The 12,902-nt window shown below is 41.3% G+C and overlaps 1 protein-coding gene across 1 annotated transcript in view; it reads right to left on the bottom strand.

Annotated features, from left to right (window-relative positions):
* The window catches only part of dpp10 (dipeptidyl peptidase like 10), a gene marked incomplete at its 5' end in the record, with an annotated part of 93,254 nt that extends 80,581 nt beyond the window's left edge, over positions 1-12,673 (bottom strand). The window contains one exon of the mRNA XM_080037577.1: positions 12,599-12,673. Coding sequence (XP_079893703.1) covers positions 12,599-12,673 — 75 coding nt within the window. The remainder of the gene's footprint in view (positions 1-12,598) is intronic.
* Positions 12,674-12,902: the final 229 nt, after the last annotated feature.

Genomic DNA, 12,902 nt, shown 5'->3' with positions numbered 1-12,902 from the left:
CAACAATTTTCTTTCAGGACATGATCTGTTCAGATTGGGGCACAAGAGAATTATGATGCATTTTTAACTTGTTTTTATTTTTGCTTGGAGACAGTTTTATTCTTAGGTTTGCCTTTCCTAATGTTAGCATAATGAACTCACTGACTCACTGGCAAAAAGGAGATGCCTGACGTTATTACACAAACTAATCAGATGTCTTTGTCAGTATTCGTTCATTATAACTCCGCGCTCAAATCATCTTCAGTATGTGAAGGACACGCGACAATAAAGCTAATTCCACTAATCAGCGTTTACTTTAAATTTTCTCTGCACATTAAAGTGTAATTTGATATCATTTACATGGTGAAGCGCCGAAGGCTTTGTGTGCCACCCTGCAGTCAAATATCTTTATTTGAATGCAATTAGACACAGTCGACTACATTCCTCAGAGAAAATTACACTCCGAGGCTGTGGAAAACGAATTCAAATACAAATCTCAATCATGGAGTGAAATACAAATTGACATCAGCAGCAGCAGCAGTAGCAACGGAAGCTTCATCGACATGGAGCTCACTGTGTCTGTGTGAAGACAGGGAATTGTCTCTCAGAGTGTGGGGTTGAAAGGAAATGTTACGTGTGTTTTTCATAAGTGAAGCGGTGACGTCAGAGGCTTCAGCGGGAAATGGGCTATAAAATTGCTACTTTAGAGGGAATTAGTGTGGATGGAGAGGTGAAGAGGGAAGGAAGCTGGGTAGAGTGGATAGTCTGAGTGGACTTCACCCATGGGTCAGAGTTTTGGGAGAAAAAAAACACCTATACCTGCGTTCCAATTTGCATACTCATTCTTTCTCCTATACTTAATACTGCACATGTCGATAAAAAGTGTGTCGTTTGCATGCAGTATGCGTACAATTATGACTTGCTGTGCAGTGGATTGTGGGTCAGGGCGGCCAACAAAGCTTGCAACACTAAACATTTGAATTTTCGGCAAACTGCATTTGACCACATGTATTGGGACATCCTAAATCTTTTTCTACCATACTAAATAGCAGGAAAGTATGCGTATTAGAATGAACCCCCATTATCAACTCAACAACAACATATTTTGCTCTTTATCACCTCCAAAACAACACCGATGACCATTTTCTCATTTAGTTTCTTTGACATAAGGATGACATTGTTAGAGTCTATCAAAATGTATGTTGTAAGCATATACCGTATCTATGCATAACTGATCCTTGTGAGCACATTGTGAGTTACGGTTGGATTTCCGGCATAACTCCCCCTTCGTCGGTGCATGTACAAGGGAAAAAGTCTGAATATGAAAACTCATGTTGGTCTCATAATAAATGTGTTCTTAAATGTCAACCACTGGTAGGACACAAAGTTGCCAAGCATAATCTCCAACAGTGTTATGTTCTTGCTTTCACTTCAGAAAAACAATTGTCCTAGTTCTCTCTGACACAAGACGTCACACAGGCTTCAGATACACAATACTTAGTATTCAGTGTCTTTGTGTTGGATATGTTGACGGGGAAAATATGTGGAGCATACCCAGCCTTGAAAGATATATATTGTTTAACTTTGAGGACACAGATGTGAAGTGAATGGAGTTAATGCTGTATTTAATTATCAGGGACATCTTGACTCGCACAATAGCAGCTTCAAAAACAAGACAACAAAAAAGTGTGACAGATGTCCTTGTATTGAGCAATTGAACTGTGGAAAAACACCAAGGTTGACAGGAAAAAATGTTTGTGAATTATACTGTAGCCTGCTATCAAGGTTAGTACAAGATTCCTCCAGGCTATGTGAGAGTGAATGGATTTAGAAAACTACTGCTGCTGTGGGGTTAGGGAGAGCATTAAGGTAACTCTAAGCATAAGACTTGTGTTAGAATAGGTTTCTTATAGGGTGTTGTGTGATTCAAGATGGGGTTAGCATCTGGGTGAGTGGGTGGGGGGGGAGGTTGGCTGTTATCACGTGACCTTTGCATTCAGGTTGCCATTCATCAATAGGTCAACTTTCAATGCCATAACTATAGCAACATCGTTTTGAATCTAATCATGGTGAGTACAGTGAAAGTCAGTTTCACTCCCTAAGTGGGGTACGTGATTCTGGAGAATGTTTGTTGACAAATCCCTTTTTGTGAAAATCAGTGAATATCTCCTCACAATCTGCTACCTGTCTGTACTGTGAGTGTACTGAAAATAATCTGGTGTTAGTACACAGCCTAGGCTCTGTAAACTGGTATTTAAACAAAAATTGGTCAACAAACCTTCTCCAAAATCCCTAACTCCATCTTTAAGCCAATTGTAGAAAACATTAAGAACTTGCAGCAGTACTACCCAGCGGTGACACACCAAATGAAACAGAATGACTTGTGTAAAGATAGATGATTTTCAATACAACTTACATGTATAATATTTTGACATGACTACGGTACAATATATGAGAGTTCTTACTTTTCTAAAGTCTTTAGAAATGAGCCTTCACCTTTCCCTGATTTATTGTACAGCGTTTTGACACTAACTGGCAGCCCCAGCAGTGGCACTGCGTAGACAGCAGCAACGGACATGATTTCTAAGGTAGACTTAACAACTAACAGAAAAATCTTAGCAGTAGTATCTCACAGTTGAATTCCCTAAAATAGATTGCAATGTTGTTAACTGAACTTGTTAAAATATACTGCAATTACACAACTGAACTAAGAGAAATAAAATCCAGAACGCAGCACTAAGAATCAAACGCGCAATACACTACTCTCAACACGGACATCAAACCATCACGGCATTGAACCCATGGAACAGCACAGGGCAGACCTTCAACAATGTGATTCATTTTGTTTATGTCACAATAGCACAGATCAATTTGAGTCAAATTTAACATTAACCTTCTGGGTAATTTGTAGTACCAGAGGGGCCTTATTTTTAAATGGTCCTATTGTTTCTGTTGGTTATGGTAACATTGCAATAGGCAAATTGAATTGCTTCGATCTGAAGAATGCAGAACAATGCAACAAGGATTTTTTTGACTTGGTTTGACTTACTTTTTTTGTCATGTTCCCAGGTCACATGTATTATTTGAGTTGAGTGCAATATCATACTGAACTACACAAATGTATATCACTCTTTAAGACCAAACATCCATGATTCATACTGTAAAGACAGTCGATACTGTATACCTGTTTATCTGTAGAGTGTTATCAACATGCCCGGCCTTTTCAGATGGGCCTTGATTATCGACCCCAGGGGAGTCAAATCGATCCCAGCCTGCCCTCAGTGCTTACTACAAGTCCTAGCAGTGCAGAAAACCATGTTTGCCAGACACACTCACTGCACTTCATCTGACCTGATCTGATGAACTAATCCTGCGTAAAGATAAGGCAGTAGCCACCTTGTCAATATTAATGGGAATATTCCTGGAATTAATTAAAAATTATTTCTATAGTTCAATGTTAGGGATGAAATTGTGCCAATATAATTGAGTACATTACTCAACACGTAAATGCATTGCTAACAAGTTTGTCAGATTTGTATTTAAGCACGTTGTAATGTAAGTAATCAACGGGCAAAGTGTCATGACTATATGAATACGTTGAAAAGGTTGCCCTATTCACCTGCAGTGTCTCGCCTTAACTCTCAACACTTTTTGTGTACACAATCTTTCATGGTCGGATCAACGGTGAACTTCACACAGAAAGCTCATGTTTACCAAACTAGGCTGTAAATGTACATGTATCTGCTTTAAGAACACACCAGAAAGGAAAACCTAGACAGTTGCTGTTGTAATTGTTATTTTTTTTTTCTTGCTGTTGCTCAGGGGATAATTTGTTGTGGTGCGCATTGAAGCGAGGACGGTCTGTAAAACCCTGCATGAGAATTTCAAAAGAGAATCTATGGCATTTCAATTAGGCTTTTACAAAGAGCCCACGTATTACCACATAGTATCTCAAAGACGGTCTCGCTAATGGAGGCACCACGACGTTAGTCCAGCACCCATTCAATCTGAGTGGATGAAGGCACCTGAGCTATCCCTGCATTCCAATACCCATACTTCCTGCTTTTTAGTATGGTAGGAAAAATGTAGGATGCCCAATTTGTGTGGTCAGCTTTAGCATGGTTAAAAATACCTGGATGCCTACTACATCCAGTAAAGATTTTTAGAATTGAAAGCTGCATACTATTTGGCCGATTCTGACCCATAATCCGGTGCACGCCGGAAGTGACGTCACATTGACGGAGCTTCCAAAATAAAAAACAACCAGGGATGCGACGGATATACAGTATCTCACAAAAGTGAGTACACCCCTCACATTTCTTCACATTTTTCTTTATATCTTTCCATGGGACAACACTGAAGAAATGACACTTTGATACAATGTAAAGTAGTCAGTGTACAGCTTGTATAACAGTGTAAATTTACTGTCCCCTCAAAATAACTCGACACACAGCCATTAATGTCTAAACTGCTGGCAACAAAAGTGAGTACACCCCTTAGAAAACATTTACAAATTGGGCCCAAAGTGTAAATATTTTGTGTGGCCACCATTATTTTCCAGCACTGCCTTAACCCTCTTGGGCATGTAGTTCACTAGAGCTTCACAGGTTGCAACTGGAACCCTCTTCCACCCATTTATGACAGCATCACAGAGCTGGTGGATATTAGAGACCTTGCGCTCCTCCACCTTCTGTTTGAGGATGCCCCAAAGATGCTCAATAGGGTTTAGGTCTGGAGACATGCTTGGCCAGGCCATAACCTTTACCCTCAGCTTTTTTAGCAAGCCACTGGTCGTCTTGGAGGTGTGTTTGGGGTCGTTATCACGTTGCAGTACCACCCTGCGGCCCAGTTTACGAAGGTTGAGTGCACGTGGTCAGCGTCGTACACAGAATTTGGCTTTGGAAAATTGACGTATGAGTGCTGCCAGCATTGCTGAAGGGCTTGAAGGGGTGGGGGGTCAACATGTCAGTGCTCAGACCATACGCCACACTCTGCATCATACTGGTCTGCATGCCTGTCATCCCAGAAGGAAGCCTATTCTAAAGATGATGCACAAGAAACCCCACAAAAAGTTTGCTGAAGACAAACAGACTACGGACATGGATTACTGCAACCATGTCCTGTGGTCTGATGAGACCAAAATACATTTATTTGGTTCAGATGGTGTTAAGAGTGTGGGGCGGCAACCAGGTGAGGAGTACAAAGACAAGTGTGTCTTGCCTAGAGTCAAGCATGGTGGTTGGAGTGTCATGGTCTGGGGCTGCATGAGTGCTGCCAGCACTGGGGATCTACAGTTCATTGAATTCTAACATGTACTGTGACATACTGAAGCAGAGCATGATCCCCTCCCTTCATAAACTGGGCCGCAGGGCAGTACTGCAACATGATAACGACCCCAAACACCCCTCCGAACGACCACTGGCTTGCTAAAGAAGCTGAGGGTAAAGGTTATGGACTGGCCAAGCATGTCTCCAGTCTTAAACCCTATTGAGCATCTTTGGGGCATTCTCAAACGGGAGATGGAGGAGCGCAAGGACTCTAATATCCACCAGCTCCTTGATGTCATCATGAATGGGTAGAAGAGGGTTCCAGTTGCAACCTGTGAAGCTCTGGTGAACTACATGCCCAAGAGGGTTAAGGCAGTGCTAGAAAATAATGATGGCAAAACAAAATATTGACACTTTGGGCCCAATTTGGAAATTTTTTCTTAGGGGTGTACTCACTTTTGTTGCCAACAGTTTAGACATTAATGGCTGTGTGTCGAGTTATTTTGAGGGGACAGTAAATTTACACTGTTATACAAGCTGTACACTGACTACTTGACATTGTATCAAAGTGTCATTTATTCAGTGTTGTCGCATGGAAAGATATAATGAAATATTTGAAGAAATGTTAGGGGTGTATAAGCAAGAGGCAAGATCAAGATGCGAAGTTATGATGAAATAAATAGGTACAAGTATTGTCCCAATTGTATGCCTACAGCATGCTAACAATATTCCTGTTATGATCAGCTGCAGTATGTAGAATGGAAAAAAGAAAGAGTATGCAAATTGGAAAGCAGCCACAGTGTTTTATTTACACACACTTCCAAGCTGCACCGTTATCACCTATGCACACGCGCGCGCACACACACACACACACACACACACACACACACACACACACACACACACACACACACACACACACACACAGTATAATAAGGTCTGACTGTTCCTTATTTTTAATTCCTCTTATCTACGTTTGACTGCAGTCTGCCCCCCTGTCTGTGTCACAACTTATGACTCAAACTTTTGTAATTGGCTTCTAATCCTTTTGAGGATAGAACATGTGTCAGTGTGGGGTAATTCAGGGCCACAGGTCGCCTCGGGATAAAGCGTATGACACCAAGGTTACAAGCGTGACTCACCACCACCACCCAGGGCCGGCGCATTTTGGACAGAAAAGTCAATGTGGAAGATGCCCCTGCTTCAACAAACTGTCTTCCAGGTGTCTTTGAGCAATGCAGAAGGCTGGAGGGGGTAGTGTATAATCACTGGATCAAATCTGAGATTAATCCACACCACAGACGAGAACAATGTGAACAAAAAAATATTTCCTATGTCCGATGAGTACAAATAAATGATTCATGTATCTATGAATTGTGCTGCCTTATGATTTTTAGATATCATAGATAGCACATGTGTGACATTTATCGGTATTCAGAAAAGAGATGAGCGCACACATGGGCTAAATATTTTTCAGGATAACCTCATAATACATTCAAATAAAGGCACATCTTGAATTAAAAATTGTCTCCTACAACAGCATTCACAACAAGACATTACTATTGTCCACAGTCTTACTTTCTGCTATATCTTTGCATGGACATTTCTGCGTGGGTTTAAATTCGCCGCCTAGTAAAAATGTACCTTGCTAGTATGAGGCTGTTTTCATATTAATTCTACTGAAGGTGGAAAAATGTTCTGTGCTCGCCTTGAATCGCAATTCAAAAGGTATCAGAGGATTTTGAGATGATCTTGACTACAGAGTTGTTTCAGTGAATGATTTGAGATTTTTCAAATCGAGGAAAATGAGAAGATGCTTGACATTTAGCTATGTAAAAGCGCTTCCTCTTACTCACAATAAGGCATGGGCTGGTATGATATAACTTTAAGCAGAAATACCACGGTTTCACGATATTGCGATGACAGCTTTCAAATGTGTTAATATTTTGAAAGGCGTGGGTAAAAGACGATTTTAGACAAACAACATATAGAATATTCTGAACATTAATGTTTAAAAAAAAAAAAAAAGCAGTCCTTAAAGCGAGCAGCTCAACAAGGGTTTAGGAGACATGCTCACTTTCTGCACATTCTCTTTTAGTAACATTTATGATGCAGGGATATTCAGAACATATATACAATTGTAATGTATGTAAACATCCAGTGCTAAGGCGCTTTAGAACCAGCTTAGATGGAAAATAATAGTGGTTTTGAAACCTTGACTTTTTCAAACCGTGGTATACCTTGAAAACGGTTATCATCCCATGACTACTCACAATGAGGTACAGGCAAACATTCTGTCCTTTCTCCTGCCTTTCCTCCCAGGCTGAGAAGATACAACAACAGCTCCATTAACAAGGCGGCAGAGGAGGACATTCTGTTGAGCCAGGCGTTCAGTCTCTACCCCCTCCCCCCTCCCACACACACACACACCATCACCCCCACAGAGTCTGGGCTGCATGGCCGTCAGTTCACACAGAGAGGTCAACCCTCTATCGCTAGGCTCTTTATTATGTCTGTGCTTACAGGAGGCAGTGACACAGTTTGAGACCAGCCAATGTCAAATGAGTCGGTTTGTTTCTCAGGTTTTTTGCTTTCAGTGTGAGGGATTGGCCATGATGTACTGTATAGTTCCACTGCCGACAGCTCTAATTCAGAACCGGCCCACTGAATGTATATATATGTATTGCTCTTTAAGTACATCAAGAGTAATAGGGAAAGTTCTGCCTTTTTTCATCCAGGTACAGGCAAACAGATGTACAACTGAACAGGTTCAGTTGTACATCTTTTGGTTTAGAACTGGTTAGTGTGCCGATATTTGTGGTAGAAATGAAGCTAAACATGTTTACATTGGTCTTCATGCTGCCATGCCCATGTAGGTAGGTATAGAGTAAATGAGCAGGGCGGTGCATGCACGCCCATGTAGATCTGACCAGTCAGAGCAGACTAGGATTTTTGCGAAGGGGGGTAGATGTCAAAACCAACCTTTTGAGATAGAGGCAAAAGAAGGCTGGAAAAGGCGATGAAGAAATGGGCAATGGTAGAAAACTAATGGGTTTTTTGAACAATAAACCATGAAAACCTTTTCTAGTAGACCTTGGAAATACACCTTTAAAACCGAGATTTAGCATAATATGTCCCCTTTAAGTTAATGCTTATTAGGCATTAACTTAGCATTTCCATTACAGTTACAGTTACTAACAGTTATTGCTTTCTTTATGCTTATTAAGAGGAAACCTTCATTTAATACTGTTCATAAACACAGTTTTTCCTGGTACTTTCGTGTGAGTTTGCAGTTGAGCAAATGCATTAATAATACTGTAAAAATAGCCGTCTTTTCGCAGATGGTTTGCTGTGAAGAACAAGTTGGAATTTTAAATTCAGTCATTCCTCCATCAACCTCCTTTAATTATCTTTCTGGTGGTGCTGAGAACACTGCTGCTGGTGCACAACAAAGAAGAAGTTGGTCATTGAACAGGAATACTAGAAGTCTTCAAGCTGAACATACATCGATTGGTTCCATGACCATTTTTATTTTTTTGCCACACTGATTTAACAACAAACCAACAATAGGCTTTCAACACTACAACAGTGGACTTAACTCTACTGTGTAAAAATGCACAGATACTAGAAAAAGAGAATTACTTTATCTCCACCCTACTGATACTTAGGGCTCAGTTTTCTCCTTAACCTATGACAGTACTTATAGATCCCACTGTGTTTTCCTCTTCTACATTTTCCCTTAGCACGGTCATGTAATATTGATGAGGACTCACCCTGTTAAAAGCCTGCCAACCAGCTATGTACTGTTGACAGAGCCTAGCACAGTAATAGCTTTAACTCTGCTCTCACCCCCCCAACGCTCCCAAACGTGACGCCTGCCGGCTGCACAAATCTTACGCAATAACTCAGACTGACTCAACAACATAGGGCGAATCAAACATTTACTGAGTCTTACAGATTGTGTACAGCCATTGACTGAACCTAAATCATGTGCTTTGTTTGAGCATTGTAATGTGCTCTTAAGGCGAGACATATATAGTTTTTTCAATCAGCGGTCAATTTAGTAATGTTTATCTTTATCTTCCATAACATCTCTTATTTCATACTACTGTAGTATAAATAAAAGGTAGAAATGTACAATCAGGTGTTTATTGGCCCTAACCATGTCTGTATGTGTCTATTCCTCCAATACAGCTATCTTTAACTGCCATTATCTCAACATTAGTTTCTGTCAATACTCTGAACCAAAAATCTCAACATCTAAAGCATTTACATCAACCAATCTTTCCATAAACATGCTTAGCACTATTCCAAAGGTTATCATAGATGGATTTGTTCATATTGTTGTTAATCATCTAATTTATGATATATCTAGTTCTTAAAAAACATGCCGGGAATGCATATTTAAGACCTGTGTATTGAATTTTTTAGATGTATCAAATGAAAAAATAGGTTGTATCCTAAATCTGTTCAGTGAAAACTTTGGACACTATGTAGAAATTAAATAAAGATTTAATGTGCACATTAGTTTGATATGGCAAAATATGCATATTTATTCAAACATTTCTGACAAAATAATTGTAATACAAAAGTAACTCAACAAGTAATCAACTGGCAAAAACATGATATCTTTTTCTTTTTTTATATATATATATTTTTTGGCATTTTTCATGCTTTATTTGACAGTATGAAGGGGCAGAGAGGGGAGTGACATGCAGAGAACGACCGCGGTCGGGAATCGAACCCGGGTCCGCTGCTGGGCCCGGCCCGGGGGGAGACGCCCTACCTACTGAGCTAAGGGCGCCCCCCTCATGATGATATCTTTAAATAAAACATCTCAGCTAACCGCCCGCAGACTTCCACCTTCCATCGGAATGTCTCAAAGTACTTAGGAACAACTTTTTTATATATCCTGCAGCTGATTTGCAGGCGGCATTAGATTAGTGAACTTACACACACAAACAAAACAACCAGCGGCTTAAAACAAGTATCAAACGCTTCATGATGTCTGTAACAACAGCTAGCTCCACTGACGGCTCCACACAGCTGTGATCATACATCACAGTATCATCACTAATTAAATCAGTGAACTCTATTCACACATAAAAATACAACAACATGCCTTTTAAACAGCCTGAGGGCCATCGAGTAGCATCCACTGAGCTTTAAATATTAGAGGCCCGAGTATTGAACGTTGTGTGCGCTATCAGAACTCAACCACATCTCATGAGGCTCCTTCTAATATCTCAGACACAGAAACCCAATTATGAGGCAGCAGAGGATTTTGATTTCTTAGAATAATAAGGCCACGACAGGCCTGGATTCAATTAAGAGCACCCAGAATATATCGGGCTATTTTCTCAGAGGGAGGGCCCCCACGGAGAACCACATACAATCTGCATTGGTCATAGAACAAGCGATTGGTCTTAGAGAAAAAAGAAAGATAATTGTCAGGGCAGAGGTTACATGCACCAGGGAGAAACACTGAGAACATTTAGAGAAGGGAAATCAATAATTGTTGGTGATCGCACGATTCGGTCTAAGGTCGACGAGTTGAACACGCAAAGGCAAAAGACATTCATCCCTTTCTTCCATGTAAAGCCTTTAGAAAGGCATTGCAGTGTACACAGTGTGTTAAAGGTGTATGGAAAGCATTTTGAGCATGCATTCCAAATCAATTTAATCAGATACTAGTTAACTTATAAAAGCCAAAATGCTCACAAGTTAAGTAGTTTAAGCCTCTTGTTAAATTTACTAGTTCAAGGTGGAGTTAGCCATTCTGGAGAACCTTTGTTGTCAAAATCACTTTTTTGTCAAAATCAGTGACTACGCCTCACACTTCTCCTACCTGTCCGTACTCTTTGCACTGGATGGTACATGTTGATAGCTAGCTACAGTGGGCCCCTTTGTTTACATACCCGTTTACAAAGCCTAGCTGTATATCAACACCAGATTTGTTTTAGTGCACACTCAGTATACGGACAGGCAGCAGATTCTGAGGGAAGATATTCTCTGATTTTGACAAAAACAGATTTTGACAAAAAGAGTGTTCCAGAATCGCTGACTCCACCTTTAAATAGTGTTGTTCAACATGTTTACTAGTTGGACTGGTGAGGTCCAATATGTCGTCTAGTCATACTAGTAAAGGTATTTTTGACCTTACTAGCATGACTAGTATATGGCCCAAAAAGAATCACCAGTTAAGACAGGCCAAGATGTCCCCTAGTCATACAATGAGGGTCTTTTCGACCTCACAAGTTAACTAGTACGCTTGCCAAAATCTAATGGCAAATGGGCTCAACTTATATAGCACGTTTCACTGATTTTCTCAGACTCAAAGTGCTCTACATTGCTTTTTTCCTTATTCACCCATTCATACACCGATCACAGCAGCTACCCCTCAAAGCACAGGCTAACCTTTGGGAGCAATTTGGGGTTCAGTGTCTTGAAGAAGGCACTTCAGGAGGCAGGGATCCAATCACCCACCCTCAATGCGTATGAGAACCGCCCTACCTGCATAGCCACAGCCACCCCAAAATGTCCACTAGTTAGACTAGTAAAAGGTATTTTTATTAACCTTACTAACTCACTCAAAATGTTTACTAGATGTGCTATTGAAAGCCAAACTGTCTACCTTATGAACCAGTGGAGAAACCAGACGTCTGATATCAAGGATATGTAATAAATGTTTTGCCATCAAGGTGTCCTGCAACGGGAACATTTAATCCATACAGTCTAATGGGAGCGTTTGAGGAGAGATTGGAGAGAGGAGTGACAGTGAGTCGATCCGATACGCATGTTGTGCCCGTTTTCTTCTCGCAAAGTGATTTTTTCTCACGACTGTTCTCTTCCAAGGTGTCGAGGGGGGCAGCTGACAGGAGGCAACGGCTGAATTACAATGCGCGCTGCATGCGCTGCGCAGTCTCCCCCCTTCACTGACATGTGCATGTGCCCGCGGCGTGCTGGGATTTATGGGACCCGGTCCTGACAGCTGCATGACGGCAGCTTTTAATTGTTTCAATGTTGGCGTGTGCAGCCCCTAACTTGAATCAGCCTCTCGCTATATAGCCTAGTCACAGCCTCGTCATATGCACAGACAACTGACGCTTATGGGGACAAGGAGCCAATGGCAAAACACAGTCAAGCGTTTTCACACATTCCACTTGTATGTGTGGACGGTTAGATAGCTGCCAGCTGCCGATTAAGCCAATTGAATAGAGCTGCATGTCGTTGAATGGACTGACCTTGCAGAGCAGGTCACGTTATAGAGTTTAGAGTTATATGCACATGGACAAAGTGGAAGAAATCTACAAATTAGCCTCTAAGTCTAGAGGGAAAAGACAGTTGCCCACCTCTTCTTGCTGCTGCTGCTGCTGCTGCTGCGGTTGGTTCGGTCTCTGATTCGGCTGCTCCTTGGTCGCTGTCATTGTAAACTCCTCGTAAGATTCAACTTGGTGGAATGCTAAAGAAAAGCCTCTCCGTTTTGCGTGCAGCGGGGGAAGTCAGAAGCGAAGAGGAAGGATGCGGCGCTGGCTGCGTCTTGTCAAACTGCGGAATCTTAAACAGGAGCGCTGCTGGGAGCCATGTAGGATCCGTCACCATGGAGTATCTGACTGACTGCGAGCTCTTGTGTGTTGGACAAGCGTCTGACGACAA

This window comes from Ammodytes marinus (genome assembly GCF_949987685.1).
Source record: "Ammodytes marinus genome assembly, chromosome: 12".
Classification (NCBI taxonomy): Eukaryota; Metazoa; Chordata; class Actinopteri; order Uranoscopiformes; family Ammodytidae; genus Ammodytes; species Ammodytes marinus.
This window is presented reverse-complemented; position numbering and strand designations above follow the sequence as displayed.